The sequence below is a fragment of the Syzygium oleosum genome, unplaced genomic scaffold, assembly GCF_021117445.2.
Source record: "Syzygium oleosum isolate NSW1041296 unplaced genomic scaffold, Sole_v2.1 Sole_v2.30, whole genome shotgun sequence".
NCBI classification, from domain to species: domain Eukaryota; kingdom Viridiplantae; phylum Streptophyta; class Magnoliopsida; order Myrtales; family Myrtaceae; genus Syzygium; species Syzygium oleosum.
Window position 1 is genome coordinate 2,647,361 of NW_026607514.1, and position 25,649 is coordinate 2,673,009.

The 25,649-nt window shown below is 39.2% G+C and overlaps 2 protein-coding genes across 2 annotated transcripts; both read right to left on the reverse strand.

Annotated features, from left to right (window-relative positions):
• Nucleotides 1-7,493: 7,493 nt before the first annotated feature.
• Nucleotides 7,494-11,403, reverse strand: LOC115677530 (NADPH-dependent aldo-keto reductase, chloroplastic-like). The gene is made up of 7 exons (XM_030600713.2): nt 10,941-11,403; nt 10,424-10,474; nt 9,331-9,407; nt 9,077-9,164; nt 8,674-8,949; nt 7,981-8,229; nt 7,494-7,797 (listed from the first exon to the last, which is right to left on the reverse strand). The coding sequence occupies exons 1-7, from the start codon at nt 11,058-11,060 to the stop codon at nt 7,711-7,713; spliced, it is 948 nt and encodes a 315-aa protein (XP_030456573.1). The 5' UTR covers nt 11,061-11,403; the 3' UTR covers nt 7,494-7,710.
• A 9,910-nt stretch (nt 11,404-21,313) lies between these two features.
• LOC115677529 (NADPH-dependent aldo-keto reductase, chloroplastic-like) lies at nt 21,314-24,998 on the reverse strand. The gene is made up of 7 exons (XM_030600711.2): nt 24,766-24,998; nt 24,252-24,302; nt 23,160-23,236; nt 22,898-22,985; nt 22,495-22,770; nt 21,825-22,073; nt 21,314-21,646 (listed from the first exon to the last, which is right to left on the reverse strand). The coding sequence occupies exons 1-7, from the start codon at nt 24,883-24,885 to the stop codon at nt 21,560-21,562; spliced, it is 948 nt and encodes a 315-aa protein (XP_030456571.1). The 5' UTR covers nt 24,886-24,998; the 3' UTR covers nt 21,314-21,559.
• Between the last annotated feature and the right edge of the window lie 651 nt (nt 24,999-25,649).

The window sequence follows — 25,649 nt, forward strand, 5'->3', positions numbered from 1 at the left end:
GATGGACTACATAGACAAATTGTCAAAAGATTTATGATTCAATCGGAATAATTGCAAAGTTTAAGATTGAATTGTAAAGAAAAACCCAATTTTTAGGTTCAGTCCAAATTTTCCTCTAACTTTTCTTTGTCTAAAACAAGCCCCATTACTTTGTCGATGTAGAAGTGCCACATCAAGTTGAGACTGGAGCATGGAGGTATATTTTTGAAAATAAATTGAATTTTGGTGGTTTTTTATTACACAAAACTAAATTTGGGACAGATTTGAGACTGGATTTAAAGTCTAGGGTTTTTTTTGACAAAAAAAAAGTTTGGTACAGATTTGGGATTTGACCTAAAGTTTGAGGTTTTTTTTAGACAAAAAAAAGTTCGGGGCAGATTTAGGACTTGACTTAAAGTTGGGATTTTTTTAGGGAATTAGGCTCACAAATATAATAAGTTTAGGACCTTTTTTTGGTACTTTTCCGCATATTCAAGCTTAAAATGAGTTGCCATGTTGCGTACGATGACATTAATCGTAATGATCTATCGATATGATTGGACAAACTTACAAAAGTAGAAATCGATAACTAATATTTTTTTTTTTGGTAACTGAGGTGTCCGGGCCAGCTTGCTCGCATCTCGACTATTTCTCGGAGGAGACTAGCACAGCAACCCACCGCCATGGCCCCCTACTTAAATCACAAGTGCTCAGCTGAGGAATCGAACCTGGGACGATAACTAATAGTTGGTCTTGGTATTTTATAAGATTTCACATAGAAACATAATAAAAATAATTAGATTTTCACTGAAAAATATTATGGAGCCTAGAAAGCAAAGTACATGAACAAAAGTTGATCGTTTTTAAAAGGGGATATGTGCATCGAAAGTCATAAAACTTATCACGGAAGTGTAATTGATTCTAAATCTTGCAAAAGTGTAATCAAGTCTTACAACTTATCAAATTGGTGCAATTGAATCTTTCCATTAACCCAGTCTAACTTGATTGCCAGAAAATGCTGATGTGCATTTTTTTTTATTTCTCTTTCTTATGTGGCAATAATGTGGCTAAAACGATATCGTTTTGATCAAAATCTGATTTTTAAAACAAATTTTATTTAAAAAAAAATAAAAAAACTAGATTAAAAAAAACAAATAGAGAGAGAGAGAGAGAGAGAGAGAGAGAGAGAGAGAGAGAGAGAGAGAGAGAGAGAGAGAGAGAGAGAGAGAGAGAGAGTGACATCACGAATTTGGACTTAGATGACCGAAGGTAAATGATAATAGAATGGACGAGCAGTTCGATCCGAGGGTCGGTAATGAAATGGATAATATGGTCGGAACGAGTGTATTAAGGGTTAGCCATGGTTCGATTGAAAGATTGTCCATGGGATCGACAATGGAATGACTCTCCGATCATGCAAGTCGATTAGAGTGATATGACTGTAGATTGACCCTCCAACCATAAGGGCTGTTAGTGGGAAGGTCCGGAACGACCATGGATCAGTGCCGTGTCGGCATGTGTCAGTCACAGGTGATTCCGCACGGCCATGCTTCGGTCACGGATGACTATGGATTGATTCCGGGGTACTGGATTCCACGCAGCTATATGACAACCGAGGGTCGACCATGAGTTGTTGATACTCGAACATGGACCGGTCACGAATCGGCCATTGATCGTCGCGTTAAGTCGGGTAGGCCATGGACGAGTGATATGCCAGGCCACGAGCCTAGTGGCTTGGTCACGGACTAGGCTTTGTGCTAGCCGCGCCGGCCAAGCCTTGTGCTCGAAATCGATCATTGTGCCTATTAGCTGGGCCACAGACTGGTCCCGTGCCTGGCCGTGTGCCGGTCATTGTGTCTGACCCTTGTGCCAGACATTGTGCCTATCAGATCCGGTTCCAATCTAGTTTCGTGCCTAATGGACTTGACCATGAGCCAATGCATGTGTTTGGTCCATGAACCGGTCCCTCGCTCATGTGGCCCAGCATTGTGCCCAGCGCACCGCTCGTGTAGCCCGGCACCGTGCTCATGCACTCGGCCCTGTAACGGGCCATGTGCCCAACCCCATGCCCGTGTGCCAGGCCCTGCGCCCGGTCAGACCCGATTGCATAAGCCACGCACCTCATCAGTCCGATTGGCATGAACTTGCACAATTGGACTCGGACTTTGGCTTGGTTATATTTGGTCATATTGGGAGGTATTCCTATACCGAACCTCGATTCGAATGGATTGGTTGATCGGATTAAACCTGGGAATTCCCCATTCACTTAGTCATCTTGCTAGGTACCATTGTGAATTTTGGGGATTATCCTTAATGAAGAGGCGGATCAAAAGCCGATTGTCCTTAGTGAATTATTAAGTGTCATTTATGGACAATAACAAGCATGATTCGACCAAGCTTGAGGAGCAAGGAGTCGAAATTTACCAAGTCAACAATGAGCCAATAATTAAAGGATAATCATTAGAGAAATCTTATCCTATACGATCTTCAATAATTGAGTTACTCTTGAGTCTTCTAGAGAGTGTCACACGCCCCCTAGCTTGGAAAACAAGAATGAAGGCCAAGACAAGAACAATTAATGGAAAGACCATTATTAGAGGCATATGTGTCCTCTAGGAAATTAATGCCTTAGGTGACTCATATATCCTAAGTTAGGGTATAATGACCCTAAAAGGACACTTGATAGTCAATTAGACACTCAAATTATTAAGCCTAAGATTGGATAATATTCCCACAAGATTGCCTTTAATAATAGGTGCACTTGAATGAATATGATTGGTTCATTTGGCATAGTCATTATCGAAGTCTTGGCTATAAATAGAAGAGAACCTAAGCCATTTCATTCTTTCCCCAAAACCGAATAGTCCACTCTCTCTCCCTATCTCTCTAGGCCTCCCACTCTCTTGGTTTGCATCTCTCTCTTTCTCGGCCATTGTCTCGGCATCTCCCTCGGCCACACACTTTCACCCGCCACACCATCACCGAACACCCTTGGACACCCGTGTAGTAAGTGAATTTCCTATACTTTGGTTAGGGCGTAGTGTTGCGCGTTTGAGCTCGAGTAATGGCTAAGTTTGTAATGCTTGATGTTTGCTCATGTGCTTGTTATTTTGCTTTATGGTCGAGAATCATGGCATAACCGAGGTGCGAAACGATGCATCGTATGGTCTCGTACTCATGTTGTGGCGTCACGGGATGAGTTCAGCTTGGTGCGGGTTTATATTGAGGCGTGTAGACCCGGGCCAAGTTCGACTCCGAGCTGACGCTCGGCATGATAGATAGAGTCACGAGCCCTCGACCGTGCCCGGCATGTTAGGCAATTTGTCCTATAAAGCAAGGATCATACAAGTACCGCACGATTGCATGGGCTAATGTTAACAAGATAAGAATTGAATTGTTTGTTGCTTGTTGCATGATCCCACGAGGGACTAAGGCTGTCACCGATGAATTTCGAGACGTTGCCGCCGCCGATAGATTTTGGAGCAATGTCGTCATCGATGGATTTTGAAACGATGCCGCCATCGATGGATTTCGAGGCGATGCCCGAGGGAGGCTCGGATGCCCGGTGAAAACCGGAGGAACCAATGGATTTCGGTTGATGAATAATGAATCTCATGTGTTGATCTTTGCATTCAACATTGAAAACTATGCTTGATGTTCTCTTGTTTGTTGAACATGCCATGTTTAGTACATAGGCAAGTTAAGAAGCATTTGCTATTGATCTACCATCAACAAGCTAACGGTAACGACTATTTTTCTTGTTCAATGTGAGACTATTTCTTAGCTGAAGCATAGTGAATTTAACTTACTGAATTGTGTAACTCACTCTTTATGTTTTTGGCTTTGTAGGTATGGCTCTACCACCTCCGTTCACTTTGATCTTCCGATTGAAATGCATGTGCAAGTGATAGATGTTGTCGATGTCGAGACCGAAACCACATATCGTAAATGTAGTACAACTGTTTGGGTCCAAGAGAGTGCGGATGAGCTAGTCTTCCGCTGTTACGAAGCATGGTTTGTGTGGTTTGACGGAGACCTTTTGGGACCCCTTGCCGATTTTGGTGGGCCACCTGGGGCCGCTAGTGATGGCGCGCCCAATAGGAGTGCAAGCGGATCGTAGTTACTTGAAGAAGCTTGAGAAGAAGCTAACTTTTATTTTTTTGTGAAGGGACGGTGGTAGAAAAGCTAGGATAACTCAGCCATGCGGATAATATGTGAGCGGATAGTATGTGAAGAACCGGACGAGATCCGAATGTAAATAACTAACCAAGAAGGCCCGTAAGAAAGAAGGGCTTGTAACATAATCGTCTATCATGTAAATTACGTGTGCTTGTATGATAAGCTTCTTTGCTTATGTCGTGCTCTCGTTATTGTTGCTAGTTGCTTCCGCTTGAGCTTAATTAAGGAAAACAATAACGGGACGTCACGTTACAAATCCCCGAAACAATAAAGGCAATCACGACCGGGCCTAGGACCGAACACTACGGCCTTGGTTCGGGGCGTGACAAAGAGAGGTGAGAACCAAGTGGTGAGGGCTATCGATAGGAAAGGCGGCAAGGCTGATGGGGTCACCAGGCCTCAGCTAGTGGTCAGTGACCCTCGACAACTACAGGCAAGGTTCTGCACCAATTTGTTTTAAATATTAGATTTAGACCAAAACAACATCGTTTTAGCTTTATATTTCATGTTTTAGCCACGTCATTACCATGTAGGTGAGAGAAAATATTAAAAAAGCTAAGTCAGCATATTTGTAACCAAGTTGGACGGAGTTAACGAAAAGACTCAATTGAATCAATTTGACAAGTTTTAAGACTTGATTTCGCTTTTTGTAAATTTTAGAACGCATATGCACTTTGTGATAAATTTTAAGACTTCCGGTGCACATTCATTTTAAAAAGTATAAGGACTAAAAGAGTAATTTGTTTTAGAAGTTTGTACATGGTGTCACATGTCAATATAATTGATGCTAACTTAGCACTTTCGACGGATATTTGACGCTAAGACTTTTGTAGTAGCCGGAGATTAGTATAAGGACTTGTATTGTAAGCAAACAATGTATGATGATCAATTCCCCCAATATACAGGGTTCGAAAATGTAATTTCCCCAAAAATAATTTATTAAAACTAATTTACATTCGAAGAACACCGAGGTGGGCTCTCTTTTAGTATTTTAGAGGGATTAGTATTGTAATCAAACAAAGTATAACATTCAAAAGTGAATTTCCCCAATACTAAATGGTCAAAAATGTAATTTCCCCAAAATTAATCTACACTAAAAGAACATTGTGGTGAATCTCTTTTAGCATTTTGAATATGACCTATTTATTTATTCATCCGCTTGCATTCTACAACGGGGAGGGGCCCTAGCTTTAATCGGTGGGCTTAAATGACCCCACTTAATAATACGTTCTGTTTATTGTACATAAAAATCTTAGTTTTCATATTAAATCGGCTCCATCATATTGGGATTTGACCTTCACTAAGGTTTCATTTGTTTCGTGAAATATTTAGGTCTGCGACTTGATTCAACCTGTCGAACTATTTGAGACTTGATTACATTCAATACATGGATGATGTTTAGAACTCATGATGCAATTCTCACCAATGTCGCCAAGTCGACTCACCACTCTCATGAGATCAAAATTCCACTTGAATAGATAAGAAACATAATAGTAACAACTTCATTTCGGCCAATTTTGACCAAAACACTAACATGGCGGTCTAGTTAGCGTCATATAGGACAACCGATGCTAACGTGGATAAATTTTCAAAAATTTTTCTAAATATTTTTCTCCTTTTTTTCCTTTTTTTTTTCTTCCTTTTATCGCTTTTGCCGAGGCCGGCGGGGGTCCATAAAGAAAAGAAAATGAAAAGAGAAAAATAAATAAAAATTTTAAAAAAATTTCGGAGCTTTTGTAAAAAATAAGTAAAAATTGTTCACAACAGTGCTGATGGTGCCATGTAAAACGCCCAGCGTCCATGTTAGTAATTTCGGGCCAAAACTAGCTAAGGTTTAAGACTATATTGTTCAAATTAAAAGGTTTAAGATCGAATTGGCACAAATGTAATATATTTAAGATTTTTTTTAGTAATTTTTTCAAGCTGCAAGTCAACAGATGACCAAATGCAGAGTAGTGACCTGAACACGTAGAATAGTCAGTAAGTGCAAATTGCTTTCCTTAGCATTATTGATTGTGAAATCCATATCCTGAAGAAACAATAAGACAAAAAAACATTAATAAGCCCTTCACTTTGCTATCAATGCTTTTATGTTGGCGGTTGGTTTAGTTGAAAGACTCAGTCATCCTCCATCAAGCATAGGCAACCGTACGACTAAATAATTAGACCAATCCCCAACGATTTTCTCTTTCTCTTTTTTTTTTTTTACAATTTCATGAAAAAGATATTTCTTTTTTGGGAGAATTATTGCGGAAACATAAAGCTTGATGCACTTGAATTCTAAAACTTTCATTTCGAGAATTTCAATCCTAAAAATTGTTGTGATCATCCATGTTAGTCATTTCGAAAGATCTAATGGATTTTTCTCGATGAAAAAAAGACCCAGTTGAGTTTTTGTGTATTGATTTTCTCATCCATGTGCCTGCTAATAAGCTGACGGGCCTCGCGAAAACCTAAAGTGGTGCCAATTAACACGAAAAGACGTCATTTTATGTTTAAAGATAACTGAAAAAAGAAATAAATAATTTTATTTGTCTTGTGAAAAATGAATAATTTTGAAAAATATTTCTCTTAAAATGATCGCTCATATCACTTAAGATAATTAGTCAATGAAAAATATTTTTTTATTGATAACAATTTATATTTAAATATTTTCGTGAACGATGAAAATATTTTTTTTTTCAAGGGATACAAGCGATCACTTTTAGAAAAAAAATATTTTTTAATTATTTATTTTTCGCGAAATAAACGAAGCTTGAATGCATAAGCAAACTGAAAAGTAAAGATAAAACTGAATGGAGAGAAACAAAAAAAGGGAAATCTTGCAGGATTGAGGGGATAGAACAAGGTGGGGTGTCGCCCCCTCTGCCGCCCCTCGCCCCCTCGGGTCTTACTCTCTATAGAGCCTCACCATCCATCATCTCTCCGATGACCACAATGCACGCCATGACCCTCGGCCGCCCCGTCGCTTGCTCAACCTACGCCCAACGTCTCTCATCCCCTATGACCATAGGGGGCTGGATTCATGTGGTGGTTGAATCCCCTCGCGAATTGGAGGCCACCTGGCCTCAGGGGGACCTTCAATCCAAGTCCGCCTGAGGCCGGTGGCCTCCGTCTTGGAGGCGGCAGATGAGAAAGTAGAGTGCAACGGGGGACGGAGAAACTCACAAAGGTTAATGATACAATCATCCAATGACACATGACTTGATTATTCCATCAGTAAGATTCATCCTGAGGAAGTAACAAACACCAAGAATAGAGAAGAGGGTCGCCTTTGTTTGGTGGGTGTTGCTCGAGCAAATGTGTAAAGGAAAGATAGATAAAAGGCAAAAGGAGAACGGAACAAATAAACATGGACTATCCATACTAGCAGGTGATATGTACAAGACAAGAAAACGCAAGCAGTGACGCCTCCTAAAAAGCTAATAAGATGTTCGAATATTATGTTCAGCAGAATTCATGGGCATACTCAGCTAATACGAAAGTAAATAGTAGCTAAGTGGGTCTACAAAAACCGCAGCCATCATGCTTCAGATGCTTGCTCAAGTCTATTCAAACCTCGCCGTCCCAAAGTTCTTCAACCGTCTTGTACGCACCCAGAGTCTCGTGCACAAAGCCAGTGCCCTTGATAAGTTTCACCTGCACAAACAAAAAAAAAATTCCGTCAGTCTAAGGATTTGTAAATTCTTAGCTCTCACTCCCTTGAAAGTTCTTTAAGTAGTACTTTAGTTTCGCTATGCTTTCGCTCGTGCTTGTTGGATTGCATAGCGCATAGAAAGAGACTGCTAGTGGACGAGGAAACAGCAAACAGAAATTACTTGCCTGAGGTAATTCAGAAAACTTGCAGAACAAGTCATTGGGTATGGACCAGTCGAAGACGTCGGAATTTTCCTTGATTCTTGCTTCGTTTGTGCTCTTGGGAAGCACGCTGTGGCCCATTTGAAGTCCCCAACGAAGTGCCACCTGAGCCGGACTCTTGCCCAGTTTCTCTGCTATGGTAGCAATGACTGGATTCTTAAGGATATCACTCTTGATAGATCCCGTGCCCGGGGAACCCAAGGGCGAATAACCCTATAGTACAGAAAAATCATTTCAATTCAAATTAAATAACTGACTAGTAGTGAATAAGAAGAGAAAGCATGTGCAGAGACCCAAAGGGTATAATAATTTGTTTTAACTATCTGGTAAGGAGGCAGATACAACCGTGACGTATAAACAAAGAAGATGAAAATGGACATGAGTAATATGAGAGCAGAATGCTTCATCTCAACGTCAAGCATGTCATGTTGACACCTTTAAAATTGTCAAGAACTACTTTTGCCAAGAAACTCATAAAATAGGGAGTTTCCAAGGAAAAAGTTCTATCTAAAATTCGAAGGTCCAAGAAAAACATGCAGATTGACAAATATACTGGACGATGATAGAGGGAAAACATTTCTCTGTCTACCACTTTCAATAATCGACGCATTGAAGTCCACGTGCATCGTTATCAAGATATCTCAACAAGTCACTTACCGATAAATGGACGCCCCTGGATTTGCAAAACTCGCGCAGCTTCCCTTGCTGCCAATAAGGGTGGCATTCCACTTGGTTGACAGCAGGAGGAACTTCCACGATGTCCAGCAAATCGCCGAGCTTCTTGGAGGAGAAGTTGCTCACTCCAATAGCTCGAGCCTTGCCTGAATGGTATAGTGCCTCCATCGCTTTCCACGTACTGGGTATGTCTGGCTGGGTAAGGTTTTCAGGCTTGAGGCCGACCGAGCCCTTCCTCAAGCTCACGGGCCAGTGGATCTTCAAACAGTAAACCACACTAAGTTGTATTTTTATGTACATCCTAATGGCACACAGAAATGGACATAAAACAGGAAAAGCATTCTGTCCTTAAATAAGCCAGAAAAGTTCATCGTCGAATCTGTACCAGGTAAATATCCAGATGGTTGAGCTGCAAGTTCTCCAAGGTTCTGTCTAATGCCTTGGGAACATCTTCTGGTGCGTGATCATGACACCTGCATCAAATTGTTTAAGAAATGAGACAAAAAGGAGGGCATGAGTGATCAGGTGATGAATTACCCTGTTTTCTCGTCGCATGGTCCTAGGATTAACATTACTGATTCAAAACTCAGAAAAACTGATCAAAACATGTTTGAAGCATAGGGAAGAACCAAAGCATACCGTAGCTTGGAAGTGATCCACAAATCCTCACGCTTCACCACACCCTCACTGAATAATTTCTGGAGAGCAGAACCAACCTGTTGAAAATTGGAAGACCAAATTAGCAAAAGCAGAGCTTTTTTACCATCCTGCAAAATGACCGCATCTTGATTGTGCCCTCGTAAGAGAAATGTGCGTCAGCAGTAGAAAGGAAAAAGGAATAATTGATCTCCTAACATGAAACTACAAGAAAGCAAATGTTGACTTCTTCCTAATGGGAAAATAAAGTTCCCGATCTATTGAAAGTGACCTTTTGAAACAGGGCAATATCAACCTACTGGTAGAGATCGTTGTTCTCCTGACTTCTTTTGACTATCCCCCAACTAAAACTAAACAACATATAATGCATTTGAGCACATCCCGTGAGCAACTGAGGCACCTTTTTTGTTTTTGTGGGTTGGAATGACTAAAAGTAGATATCCTTTTTAAAGTATAAGCCTCGGGTTCAAATGAGAGCTAGATCGCAGTTTTCACAAAAGCTTTAAGTGTTTAAGAATGAGTGAAGTGCACAAGTTTCTGGAGACTATTTCAGATTAGGAATACTTGCCTTATCCCTTAAACACCAAAGTGAAAGGGAAAAAAAGAACTTTAAGACCTCAAAAAATCATAATAATATGCCTCTCCACCTTTCAATATTTAATAGCTGAAGTATTCACTGTTCAGCAATGAACAACCTATTCTTTTTTTTTTTAAATGATGAAGATACAAAAGGCGCAAAACAGGACAAGAACATATTGATTTCGCAGGGCAACTTTCAAACGTCCATACAATTCATACACGACACAAAGGCAAATGGAATGTCAAGCGTTCAATGCAAAAAAGTACACTCCATATCTCACCCACATGAACTTGTACACGACAGACAATTCAATGGCATCAAATTTAACAACTCTTTCACCGATACATGTTGCAATTATCTTGTTCTTTGGTACATTAGCAGGAGGACAAGATGAGATTATCACGAGAATGACTTTAGGGAAAAATCCACGAGCTGATCAACAACACAACCGGCTTTAGAGATGCGAGAAACTGGCAACCAGGAACAGAATACTACCTCCTTCTCATTGCCATAAGCTTGAGCACAATCAATATGCCTGTACCCAATCTGCACACACAGAGAACTATAATTAACATCCTCCCAAATTATGCCAAGACAGGCAATTTTTGCAGCTTAACACAGAACCAAATAAATCGAACCGAATGAAGAAAAACTAGGAACTGCAAAAGTTAGCCATCAAATTGCGAAAACCAGAGTCACCCACGACGCCTAATCACAGCGTAACCAACCATCAACACAAACCGGTCTCCATTCCTTGCCTCCAAGCAACGAAGGTCAACAAAATGAAAGAAAGTTCACGACTTTTCACGTTAGCGTTGCAACCCATCTTTGAATCTCGAAATCTCCGGCCTCCGATTCGACGTGAAACCACGTTGCACAACATACTTTGCACCACAAATCGACTCGTAACTGGTTCATGCACCCACTAAATCCCATCCAGCAATCTCCGGAGAAAAAAAAAAATCAAGAAAACAGAAGCATACGGAAGCAAAAGAACAGGGATCAAGAGAACCTTGATGGCGGCGGTGACGGCGGCGGATACGGCGCCGGGATCGGACTGCCAAGTGCCCAGCCCGACGGAGGGGATCTTGGCCCCGGTGTTGAGCACGAAGAAACGAACCGCCTTCGCCATTTTTCTCGAAACAACGAGCTTCGACCTCAGTGTCTAGAATCTCCCTATGGGTCTTGCGGTACGGTGCAGAAAAGCGAATGGGAATGTGAACAGGGGAATAGATTCACAGCAAACGGGCCGGCCATGAAAGGCAAAAAACCAAGGAAGTCACGGCACTGCACGGCCGAGGCCCGGATCTTTCCTTGGCCAAATCTTTCGCTGTCGTGTTCTTGGAATCAAAAGGCGACAACTTCACGGCGCAGGGACATACATCGCGCTGAAGCTACACGCTGCCCACGACCCTCGGGATCTCTAGAGATCGTTTTGCGTGGAACATATCTCCAGTAGGGAGTGCCTTTTCTTTTGCGCTCCAACCCCCCTTTATTCGAGAGCTCACATGCAGCGAACTCGCTTTGCATCCGGATCACTAAAAATCTTTTTTCGTATGGAATAAGATACAAATAGCCATTTTGGTTTAATATGTGCAACGTGACTACTGAATTTTAGCCTAATATTTAATACGATCTCTGAACTTTTAACTTATCTAATGTGTCAATGTAGTCCTTGAACTATATGAAATTGTTAATTTAGTCCTCCTGAACTATATGAAAATGTTTATCCATCCATCGGTGGCCGCGTTGGTTTGCGCTCAGTTCCTTTCACGAGAGGTCCTGGGTTCAAACTCGCCCATCGGTGATTTAAGTGGGGGGTCGTGGCGGTGGAATGCTGCGTTAGCCCCCCTCGAGGACTAGTTGGGCATCACCGCTGATTTGAGCCCTAGCTCGCCGGCCGCGCAGACACCTCGATTATAAAAACAAAAACAAAAAAAAACTATATGAAAATATTTAATGTAGTCAGTTCATAGACTAAATTGAACACGTACTAAAAGTTCAGAGTCGGCATTGAAGAAATTACAAGTTCAGGGGCGACATTAAATAAATTAAAAATTCAAGAATTATATTGCAAATTAAAAGGTCATCGAGTGAGCACCCTGCTCGATGACCTTTCAGGTCTCATTTGGTTAACGAAAACGAGATGATAGAAACGAAGTAAAAGTAGAGATAGGTTTGATAAGTAGAGATTGGTTGGACAAGTGACATGTCAAATCATAAGTGGACATTCAACAAATGAATCATATTCTACATCTAACAATAAATTGTCATAACAAATGATGTATCGGTTCAATGACTAAGTCTTTTTCTTTTTCTTTTTCTTTTTGTGATTAAGTCTTTGGGTTAATACCACTGAAAACCCCAAACTGGTACGCCTGTGACAAATTTACCCTAAACTAATTTTTAATCACCAAAAACCCCAAATTGATACATCTATCACAAATTTACTCAAAACTAATTTTTTTACCATCAAAAACCCCCAAACTTGTACATTTGTGACAAATTTACCCTCTATTAAATTGAATTAATGCAAAAAAAAAATCACAAACTAGTACACCTAAGACAAACGGAGGGTAAAACCTCAAACTGGTACATTCGTCAATTGCCATGTGTCATTTAACTAAGCAATTTGATAGTAAAAATTAATAGAAACTAACGGAAGGTAAATTTGTCACAAGTGTACCAGTTTGATATTTTTTATGATCAAAAAATTAATTTTTGGTAAATTTATCACATATGTACTTAAGCTTTTTTTGGGGGGGGGGGGGGGGGTGGGGGAAGTAATTAAGTCTTAGAATACTTAGCTTTTGTCATATAATAAAGAATTAGAAAAATAATAAGAAATCAGAATGGTAATAAATCTTCGAGTAGTCGTGTGTTTTGGTAACTTCTCGGAATAAAATGCAATCTACTTATGATTTGAATATCATCATCGTAAATCATTAATATAGACAAAATCAATAGAGTCATAATAAGGCACCTACCATATGAAGTTTCCTTCTTATAAAAGTTTTCAAATTCAGATATTAGTAACGGTCCAATTCAAAATCACCCTTTAAATTGTTTAATTCCCGTTTACTTCCTCTCATTCACACCTCTTCCCATGTTAATAAAAAAAATAGGAGGAAAGCACTTTTAATTTATGTTGGGTTGTCTTACCCTTTCCAAGTGCTACTCGGCTTTTAAGTGTTTTCTCGAGGAGTGTGGTGCATGTATTAAAATGCATAGGGATCATTGAATATGTCCGACTTGCAATATGGTAGATTTCAATAGGACTGATAGTACATATACTAATTTTATAGATCAATTTTAATAAACCCATTGTTTCCTTTGCAAAATGTCTAATCGTCTTTAAGGATGTAATGGACTGGACCGGTTAGTTTTACTAAGAAATCCATTTGGACTAAGATTGAATCTTATAAACACTCAATAAACCACGGCCTTCTTATTTTACGCCGTAAAAGGAGGAGGAAATATGAAAAATAAAGCCAAAATAACAGGAAATTTAATGTGACATGCCTTTAGGATTGATTGTATCCACAAATTAAATTATATATTTTTAAAAATAATAAAATGACCTTGATTTGATGTCCAAGGCTATCGTTTCATGTGCGGAATAGATTAAAGGTTTTTCTTGTCAAATAGATAAATGGTTCCAAAGCCAGTTTTTTTTTTTTTAATTTCAAGATCAGTCATATAAAAGTAATTTGCCAGAGTCGTAATGGAATGACAACCAAAGAAAAAATATAAAATAAAAAAAGAGAACGACCGGCTAGATTTCAACTATAAAAAGATATTTAAATTTTTTGCTTTAGTAAAAATGCTCTTAAATTTGCACATGTAATTTTTAAAAATTCAAGGAATTTAATCCTAAATAATACGCATCATATTCTAAAAGGAAAAAGAAAAAGTTTTAAAGATATGTACTCAAGTTTACTTAGTCTAATGGTTAAGAAAGGGGAAAATGACACAAATAGTGCTTGAATTTTAACTTAATGTGCAATATGATCTCTGAACTTTTAAATTGTTCAATCTGATCCTTGAACTTTTGATACATGTTCAATTTAGTCTCTGAACTATATGATAATGTTCAATATTGTCCTTAAACTATAATTAATGGAAGGACAACATTGAACATTTTCGTATAGTTCAGGGATTAAATTAAATATGTACCAAAAGTTCAAGAATCACAATAAACAAATTAAAAGTTCAGGGGGGACCACATTACACATTGGGGTAAAATTCAAGGACAATATTAGGACCACATTGAATATTGGGTCAAAGTTTATGAACTATTTATGTTATTATCTCTTAAGAAAATGAGAGCAGCCCTCACGCCAACCGTTATTTTCGGTCCATAATGTATATGGCGATGATACAGAATCTTGCCGTTTCTGTCCTCTTTGTTTTAAGAGGAAATGGAAAAAATTACAGAAATATTTTTAAGCCCATTCTTGCTTACTAGATCTATTTTTTTTTCTGGTCGGTTTTCTATTTCTTAGTAATTATACGCGCATATATAAGGCGCTAGTTTTGTTTCTCGAGCTTCGCACACGCTTGATTCCTTTTATAGAATAAACTCTGAAATACGCTAGAAATAGAAAAATTTCTTGAAGAGTGATTTTTTTAGTTATCTCCTTTTTACTATAGAGTTTTTATGGAGGCTCCTCTTAAAAATAGCTAATTTCTTTTAACTCAAGGGTTTAATTGACTAAGTAATTTTCTCAGTTAACACGGATAATAAAGCGGTTACATCACAATTTTTTTTATTGATATAATAAATAGTGGAAGTAGTCAACATCTGGAGCAAGCACATTTAACAGCAGAACTCGAGTTTAATATGCATCGTGTGGGGTTGCTCAAATCATAAGTGTGTTTGCTTTTTAACTGAAGACCTTAATCAAAACTTTCCACTAATGCATTCTCTGGGGATCATCTCTCGAAACACGGATTTGTATGCTTAAAAAACTACTCAATATGCTCAGGATGAGGACTGCCATGGCCTCCAAACTAAGAGTGATCGGTTTTAAAGTGAGTGGGTCAGTTCCATCTTTTTAACTTTAACGTTATATTTTCTTTCTAAAAAATTCTTATATATTGGAAGTTACTTTAGTGTAGGATAAAATTACTAATCACAAGAAAGTTATTAGTAAAAGAAAAGATTACCTCTGCAAATAATATATCCTTTTTGCCCTTACTAAATAAAAAAATAATATTCTCTGAGCCATTCCCATAGGAACTAGTCGGAACCAGCTAGTTTGGTCCGATCCAATTTGGTTCCTAGGTTGGACCAGAACTGATACACATCCCTACTCCAAACATCAAACTATTAGCTAGATGTACAATGATGATGATGTTGGTCTAAATGTGATCATGACCCTTTTTTTTATTCAGTCTCGTTCTAACTTTCATCTCATTCTTAAACTTTTGCTCTACTTTTTTGCAGAGCGTGGGAGTCAAACCCCATAATTGAAACTAAACATGCCAACCCCCAACCCCCTGAGAAGGTAGGGAATCAAATTCTCTATATCCCTTTTCCCAAGTGGGAAGAGTGGCCACTGGGCCAACCCCAGTGGTTTATCACAACCATATTATTACAAAATTATATCCAATGGAAATTGTGTGGTTTACTTCATCAATTAGGGAAAGTTTATTAAAGGGTCATGATATAAGGGGAAAATTTGAATTAATTGAGAAATTAATAATTTAGTGCGTTGTTAAAGCTCTTCCTTTCTATGATTATCCTAAGCAGCCAATGGAGGAAATTGAACCAAATCATTCTATGTTGTGGAGACAACAGGCTATTGGGCTGAAATTGGGAGTGGGTTCAGCCCAATGTGGCTGCTTATTGACGAGCCTAGAGATTCTGTTCGGGCCTAAAAAGTTCACATGTCAACTCATTGAAATGCATTGCCCCAAAATAGATAGTTACAATGTTTTTGTCCCAAATAAAATATTGTTTGAATTTGGGCTTTAAATGGTGCTTGGAATGTTTTATGAGTTTTGATTTGGGCTTAAGAGTTCTTCTACATAGAACAACTATGGCAGCCCAATCAAACTATCAATGACAGTTTGAAGGAGCACGCCACAAGTTAAAAATGTCTTGGTGTAACTCTTTTGAGAGAGAATTACTCAATCATTCTTAGATCTATTGTGCGGATATCAATTCAGTCTTAAATTTTTCAATTTTGCCAATTTAGTCATAAACCTTTGCCCGAAATTATAATATATTTTATTTCGATGAATTTTCGCTGGAAATTGTTGAGGTGGTGGTTCAGTTATCACTGGCCGTCCTACGTGGCATACCGTCACATCAGCGAATTTCTTGCAAAAAATCGCCGGAATAACTATATTGGAATTTTACACAAAGGTTTAGGACCAAATTGACAAAATGGAAAGGTTTAGGACTGAATTGACATTCGTTCAATAAGTTAGGACTGATCGGCTAATTTTCTCAACTTTTGCGCATACGAATAATACTACACTAACCCCAAGAGAGAGGAAATCATCGCATGTCTTGATTCATCTTGACTTGATGGTAAAACCAATCAAAAATTCTAAATTCATCAATTTGTTGAAAACTAAGGTTAAAGTTTTCCGTCTACAGACGTGATTTGTTATACAAATAGTTAAGTCCAAAGAAAATTTCACGTTAATGTATTTCTATTATAAGATTCTAATATCAAAATAACATTAATAATTACGGGCAGATTATTGCATAATAAAATAGTTAACGTGATCTTTTCACCAATTATATTACATTAGTTCATTTCTATGTCTCAAGTCGACATGAGTTATGTATACTAAGGTAGAAAACTTCTTTAATAGAGAGGATGAGAAAGAAGTAATTAAGAGAGAGGGGACGGAGAGGGAATGTCGCAAAATGGCTAGAAAGTGCAAGAAAAGTACCTTTTGCAAGGAGAAAATCAATCTCTTGCTAATTAGAGTCCTACATATCAACATTAAATTTTGCTATAGTACATTTATATCGATATAGAATTATAGATACGAAGTTCGATGCATTAAATGAAAACATTGAAACTCGACAATTTCAAATGCCAATCATTAACCCCAAAGGCCCAAGTACAGTAATTAACTTTCTGCAGTTGCTTTATTTAGCCTCTAGTAAATTGATATTTGATATGAATCAACTCACAACCTCACCGTGGCATGAAGCTTATAGGGGTCAACATTTTAGGTTAGTAAACAAAAACGGAGAGAGCTAACACAAAAGCTGCATTTTTACTTACTTTTCTTGTTAAAATCTAAAATATTACTAAAATTTTAAAAAGAGAAAATACCACCAAAAATCCCAAACTATGCCATTTGTGACAAATTTACCCTGAACTTTTTTTTGTGACACGAAAACCCCCAAACTATACCACTCGTGACACATCTACCCCACAATACTTTGGTCCATGGACATTTTCATCTTTTTCCTTTTTCTATTTTTTTTTCTTTTCTTCTCCGGCGAGGGTAGCCCTTGCCTGAGTCGGGCGAAGTTGCTCGATGTCGGATCTGGTGAGGGCGACTTCGCCCGACTCAGGCGAGGGCTGCCCTTGTCGAATCTGGCGAGGGCAACCCTTGTCGGCGTCGGGCGAGGCTGCCTTCGCCTGCCCAGGCGAGGATGACCCTCGCCTGCCCAGGCGAGGATGACCCTCGCCCAACGCCGGCGAGGGCAGCCCTCGCCTGAGTCGGGCGAAGTCGCCCTCGCCAGATCCGGCGTTGGGCGACTTCGCCCGACTCAGGCAAGGGCTGCCCTCGCCGAAGAAGAAAAGAAAAAAAAAGGAAAAAAATAGAAAAAGGAAAAAGACGAAAATACCCAAGGGCCAAAGTATTGTGGGGTAAATGTGTCATAAGTGGCATAGTTTGAGATTTTTCGTGTCACAAAAAAAAGTTCAGGATAAATTTGTCACAAGTGGTATAGTTTAGGATTTTTCGTGTCACAAAAAAAAGTTCAGGGTAAATTTGTCACAAGTGGCATAGTTTGGGGTTTTTGGTAGTATTTTCCCTTTTAAAAAATTAGTTTGGAATGCTCCTCTTTCACCATCCTGCCTCATGCCAGCTTAAACTTCCGCCTAGTGGACCCGATCTCCGGTCCCAGAACATCGGTGTAATGGAAGCGTCCGCACTTACTCATGCCGTCACGAAAACGACACCCCAAAATCTCCATAGCTAAAATCTAGAACATAATAATTGAGAAAATTGTTAATGCCAAGAAAAACCCCAAACCGGTACAGTGACAAATTTATCCCAAACTAATTTTTTGATCACCAAAAACTCCAAATTGGTACACACGTGACAATTGTATCCCAAACTATGTTTTTGACCACTAAAAATCCCAAACTGATACATTTGTGGCAAATTTACCCTCCGTTAAATTGGATTAATAACACAAAAATATAAAACTGATACATCTATGACAAACAAAGTATAAAACCCTAAATTGGTACACCCGTCAACTGCCGCATGTCATCCAACTTAGAAATTTGATGATAAAATTTAACGGAAACTAATAGAGGGCAAAATTGTCACAAGTTTACCAGTTTACGATTTTTGGGGGTCAAAAAATTAGTCTTGAGTAAATTTATTATAGGTGTATCAATTTACAATTTTTCATGGTATTAACCCTTGTCATTTTCTTGAGTTGTACCTTTCTAAGACATTACTAAATTCTGAACCCCCCCCCAAAGAAAAAGACATTACTAATTATTTTAATAAGTTATTCAAATTTGAAGTTTGCACCTTTATGAGTGCAGAAGAGCCATGAATCCTACTCAGCTCTCAACGACACCAAAAATAATAGTCATGAAGTCAATGACAAAAAAGCTCTTAGTATTTTGTCCTTGCATATTTAGTATCTTTTGGGCTTATTTTCTTTTTATTTTAATTGCCCGTGTTATCGTTTACGGATATAACCATGAAAACTTACTTGATCAAGCCATTGATAAGATTTTATCTTTTTTCTTTCTTTCTTCAACGTCCACTTGAAGAGAAACATTTATTTTTTCCTCAAAAATAGTAAAAACAAAATTTAATGGCGTCGATTCGCCCAAAAAATAAAAAGAAACTAAGCCAATGAGCCTTGCTAGAACCCCAAGTGGCGTTGATTCACCCAAAATGACGTCATTTTTTGTTAAAAATAAACTGAAAAGTCTTACAAATAAATAAATAAATCGAAAAGTAAAGAAAAAATTGATTTAAAAAAAACAAATCTGGAAATCTAATAAGTTGAATATGAGAAAAAGGGATCGCCCAGGCATGACGGATGAAACATGGGGCGGCGTCTCATCCTCTTTTGCCATTTTTTCTACTTCTTTTTTCTTAAATTTCAGTTTTTATAGTTTTTTCTCTGATTTAGCGCCTAAGTAGTGTCGTATCGACACCACATGTGCGAAAAATAAAAAGAAAATAAAGAAACGCCATTTAGATTTTTCCGTCCAAGTCAAGCTAATGGAGTTGACGGAAGGACTAAGGTGGACGATGGGGACGGAATTGGAATTTAAACGCACGAAATGAAAGCTTTAGGATGTTTTATAACGACAGGTTTTAGAATTCTTCCTGTATTTGTCTCCATTTCCCCCAAAATTCTTTCACTTTTTAATGGACATCGGATGAAAGCATTAGAGATTGGGTTAATATCACGAAAAACTCAAAACTGGTATACCTATGATAAATTTATCCAGAACTAATTTTTTTACCACGAAATATCCAAAACTGGTACACTTATGATAAATTTACTCAAAACTAATTTTTTGACCACCAAAAACTCCAAACTAGTACACTTGTGACAAATTTACCCCACGTTAAATTGGATTAATACTACGAAAAATCATAAATTGATAAACATGTGACAAACGGAGGAGTAAAACCCTAAATTGGTACATTTGTCAACTGTCACATGTTATCCAACTCAATAATTTGACAGGAAAATTTAACGAAAGTTAATGGAGGGTAAATTTATCACTGGTGTATCAGTTTGGAGTTTTTCGTGATATCAACCCTTAGAGATTTCCAGCTAGAGATTAGGAAAAACCTAATAGATCGATAATATGATTAAATATTGATGTCAGGTTATAGGGTCGACGATTACACGATTTTATTTAGATTCGAAAGAAAGGGGCCATAAAATGCAAGCATTAATGCTAATGCAAGTTGTCATTAGCGTATATTATATGTAATTTACACTTAAAATGAATATTCATACGAAGAATAAAGATCCTTTATATTTAGGGGTAACTTTACCCGGTAAAGTCTTTCGAACCAAAACTTAATTCACCCCAAACACCAAATTTAATGGAAGGGAAAATGACACAAATGGTCAATAAATTTTGATTCAATGTGTAATGTGGTCCATGAACTTTTAATTTGTTCAATATGGTCCCTAAATTTTAGCCCAATGTACAATGTCGTTCCTGAACTTTCAATTGGTTTGATGTGGTTCTTGAACTTTTGATACAAGCTCAATCTAGTCCTTGGACTATATGAAATTATTTGATGTTGTCCCTAAGCTTGAATTAGGGAAATGATAACATTGAATATTTTCATATAATTCAAGGACTAACTTGAACATGTATTAAAAATCTGGAGACCACATTGAATAAATTAAATGTTCAAGGACCACATCGCACATTGGGCCAAAGTTCAGATATCACATTGAACAAATTAAAAGTTCAAAGAATCACATTACACATTAGGTCGAAATTCATGGACTATTTGTATCATTATCCCTTAATTCAACACACATTTCTCTCTACTCTCCAATCCCTCTGCCTCCACTGCCGTCACTGTGGCACCGAGCCTCACCATTGGACCACACAACCGTCACCGCTTGCTCCTCACTATTGTCACACACCGTCTCCATCACCGTCTCTCCGTCCTCTCTCCCACTCGCAGCCCCCTTTCTCGATTTTCTTGATTCACTCTATCGAGCATCACCATTCATCGTCTCTTTTTCCTCTCTTCGGTAGCTGCAATGCACACCGCACCCCTCAGCTGCCCCGTCGCTTGCCCGACCTGCGCCCACCGTCTCTCCATCCCCTCGAAGAATGGGCAACACACACACACACACACACACTCTCTCTCTCTCTCTCTCTCCCTTTATGACTGTAGGGGCTGGGTTCACACGATGGTCGAATACCTCGCGAATCTGAGTTCACTTAGCCTATGGTGACCTTTGATCCAGTTTGCCGAAGGCCGGCGGCCTCCGTCCCGGAGAGGGTAGATAGAGAAGCACAGCAGACACGGGGAAACCTAGGAGGGAAAGATAGAGATTGAAAACATGGGGAGTTTTACGTATTCGTAAGCTCATGGTTTCATGCGCATAGTCCTCCAATTTGAACCTACTAGACTCAAGTTAATCTCATACCATTAAACCACCTCTTGAATACGACTCCATAACAGTAGGTCATATATATCAGACAAGAATACGCAAACAGTCGCGCCTTTCAAGCATCTTCAATCACAGTTACCCTGATTGATGAGCTAAAAGGCTAATAAGATGTTCGAATGTATTGTTCCGCATTAAACATTGGCAAAAGCAGCTAATATGAAAGTAACATAGAAGCTAAGCTAAGTTATTGATGACAAACGCAGCTCTCATGCTTCAGATTGGTTGCTCAAGTCTATTCAAACCTCGCCATCCCAAAGTTCTTCGACCGTCTTGTACGCACCCAGGGTCTCGTGCACAAAGCCAGTGCCCTTGATTAGTTTCACCTGCACAAACAAAAAAAAATTCCGTCAGTCCAACGATTTGTAAATTCTTAGCTCTCACTCTCTAGAAAGTTCTTTTAAGTGGTACTTTAGTTTCGCTATACTTTCGCTCGTGCTTGTTGGATTGCATAGCGCATATGAAGAGACTGGTAGTAGACGAGGAAACAGTGAAATTACTTGCCTGAGGTATATCAGAAAACTTGCAGAACAAGTCATCAGGTATGGACCAGTCGAAGACGTCGAAGTTTTCCTTGATTCTTGCTTCGTTTGTGCTCTTGGGAAGCACGCTGTGGCCCAGTTGGAGTCCCCAACGAAGTGCCACCTGAGCCGGAGTCTTGCCCAGTTTCTCTGCTATGGTAGTGATAACTGGATTCTTAAGGATATCGCTCTTGAGAGATCCCGTGCCAGGGGAACCTAAGGGCGAATAACCCTATAGGACAGAAAAATAATTTCGATTCAAACTAAATAACTGACTAGTAGTAAATAAGAAGCGAAAGCATGTGCATAGATCCAAAGGGTTTAATTATTTGTTTTAACTAACTGGTAAGGAGGCAGCAGATACAACTGTGACCCATAAGGAAAGAAGATGAAAATGGACATGAGAAGGATGAGAGCAGAATGCTTCATATCAACGTCAAGCATGTCGTGTTGGCACCTTTAAAATTGTTAAGAACTACTTTTGCCAAGAAACTCATATAATAGGGAGTTTCCAAGGAAAAAGTTCAAGCTAAAATTTGAAGAATATACTGCATGATGATAGAGGAAAAACATTTTCCTGTCTTGCACTTTCAATAATCGACGCATTAAAGTCCACGTGCATCGTTATCAAGATATCTTAGCAAGTCACTTACTGATAAATGTACGCCCTTGGATTTGCAAAACTCGCGCAGCTTCCCTTGCTGCCAATAAGGGTGGCATTCCACTTGGTTGACAGCAGGAGGAACTTCCGCGATGTCCAGCAAATCGCCGAGCTTCTTGGAGGAGAAGTTGCTCACTCCAATAGCTCGAGCCTTGCCCGAATGGTATAGTGCCCCCATCGCTTTCCACGTACTGGGTATGTCTGGCTGGGTTAGGTTTTCAGGCTTGAAGCCAACCGAGCCCTTCCTCATGCTCACGGGCCAGTGGATCTTCAAACAGTAAACCACACTAAGTCGTATTTTTATGTACATCCTAATGGCACACAGAAATGGACATAAAACAGGAAAAGCATTCTGTCCTTAAATAAGCCAGAAAAGTTCATCGTCGAATCTGTACCAGGTAAAGATCCAGATAGTCGAGCTGCAAGTTCTCCAAGGTTCTGTCTAATGCCTTGGGAACATCTTCTGGTGCGTGATCATTACACCTGCATCAAATTGTTTAAGAAATGAGACAAAACGGAGGGCATGAGTGATCAGGTGATCAGGTGATGAATTACCCTGTTTTCTCGTCGCATGGTCCTAGGATTAACATTACTGATTCAAAACTCAAAAAAACTTATCAAAACATGTTCGAAGCATAGGGAAGAACCAAAGCATACTTTAGCTTGGAAGTGATCCACAAATCCTCACGCTTCACCACACCCTCGCTGAATAATTTCTGGAGAGCAGTACCAACCTGTTGAAAATTGGAAGACCAAATTAGCAAAAGCAGAGCTTTTTTACCATCCTGCAAAATGACCGCATCTTGATTGTGCCCTCGTAAGAGAAATGTGCGTTAGCAATAGAAAGGAAAAAGGAATAATTGATCTCCTACCATGAAACTACAAGAAAGCAAATGTTGACTTCTTCCTAATGGGAAAATAAAGTTCCGGATCTATTGAAAGTGACCTTTTGAAACAGGGCAATATCAACCTACTGGTAGAGATCGTTGTTCTCCTGACTTCTTTTGACTATCCCCCAACTAAAACTAAACAGCATATAATGCATTTGAGCACATCCCGTGAGCAACTAAGGCACCTTTTTTGTTTTTGTGGGTTGGAATGACTAAAAGTAGATCTCCTTTTTAAAGTATAAGCCTCAGGTTCAAATGAGAGCTAGATCGCAGTTTTCACAAAAGCTTTTAGTGTTTAAGAATTAGTGAAGTGCACAAGTTACTGGAGACCATTTCAAATTAGGAATACTTGCCTTATCCCTTAAACACCAAAGTGAAAGGGAAAAAAAGAACTTTAAGACCTCAAAAAATCATAATAATATGCCTCTCTACCTTTCAATATTTAATAGCTGAAGTATTCACTGTTCATCAATGAAACAACCTATTCTTTTTTTTTTTTAAATGATGAAGATACAAAAGGCACAAAACAGGGCAAGAACATATTGATTTCCCAGGGTAACTTTCAAACGTCCATACAATTCATACACGACACAAAGGCAAATGGAATGTCAAGCGTGCAATGCAAAAATGTACACTCCATATCTCACGCACACGAACTTGTACACGACAGACAATTCAATGGCATCAAATTTAACAACTCTTTCACCAATACATGTTGCAATTATCTTGTTCTTTGGCACATTAGCAGGACAAGATGAGATTATCACGAGAATGACTTGAGGGAAAAATTCACGAGCTGATTGACAACACAACCGGTTTTAGAGATGCGAGAAACTGGCAACTAGAAACAGAATATTACCTCCTTCTCATTGCCATAAGCTTGAGCACAGTCAATATGCCTGTACCCAATCTGCACACGCAGAGAACTACAATTAACATCCTCCCAAATTATGCCAAGACAGGCAATTTTTGCAGCTTAACACAGAACCAAATAGATTAAACTAAATGAAGAGAAACTAAGAACTGCAAAAAGTAGCAGTCAAATTGCGAAAACCAGAGTCACCCACGACGCCTAATCACAGCGGAACAAACCCTCAGCACAAACCGGGCTCCATTTCCTTGTCTCCAAGCAAAGAAGGTTAACAAAATGAAAGAAAGTTCACGACTTTTCACGTTAGTGTTGCAACCCATCTTTAAATCTCGAAATCTCCGGCCCCCGATTCGACGTCAAACCACATTGCACGACACATTTTGCACCACAAATCGACTCTTAACTGGTTCATGCACCCACCAAATTCACCCAGCAATTTCGGGAGAGCAAAAATCAAGAAAACAGAAGCAAACGGAAGCAAAAGAACAGGAAAAATGAGAACCTTGATGGCGGCGGCGACGGCGGCAGCGACGACGCCGGGATCGGACTGCCAAGTGCCCAGCCCGACGGAGGGCATCTTGGCCCCGGTGTTGAGCTCGAAGAAACGAATTGCCCGCGCCATTTTTCTCGAAACAACGAGCTTCGACCTCAGTTTCTAGAGTCCCACTCTGGGTCCTGCGGGGGGAAACGGAGTGCTAGCGACTGATGACGGGAGACGGTGCAAATGGGAGTGTGAACCAGGGGAATAGATTTATAGCAAACGGGCCGGCCATAAAAGGCAACAAAAACCAAGGAAGTCACGACACTGCACGGGCGAGAGCCGCATCTTTCTTTGACCAAATCTTTCGTTGTCGTGTTCTTGGAATCAAAAGGCGACAGATTCATGGCGCATGGACATACGTCACGCTGAAGCTTACGCTGCCCGGGACCATGTCGGGATCTCTAGAGATCGTTTCGCGTGGACCGCTTCTCCATTAGGGAGTGCCTTTTTCTTTTGCGTTTTGCGCCCCGCACGTGTCCCTCCCCCCGGCGCGTCATTCGAGGGCTCACATGTAGCAAACTCGCGTGCATCCGAATCACTAAAAATCTTTTTAAATTTTGGCTTAATATGTAACGTGATCCCCGAATTTTTTATTTATTCAATATGGTCTATGAACTTTTATTATATATTCAATGTAGTCCCTAAATTATTTTTTTTATTAATTCGAGTTCACGGACTATATTGAATATAAAGACTCTATTAAACATTTTCATATAGTTTGGATATTACATTAAACATATCAAAAGTTTAGGGACCACATTGAACAAGTTAAAAGTTTAGGGAACACATTGAACATTAGGCTAAAATTTAGGGATTACATTGAATAAATTAAAAGTTTAGGAATC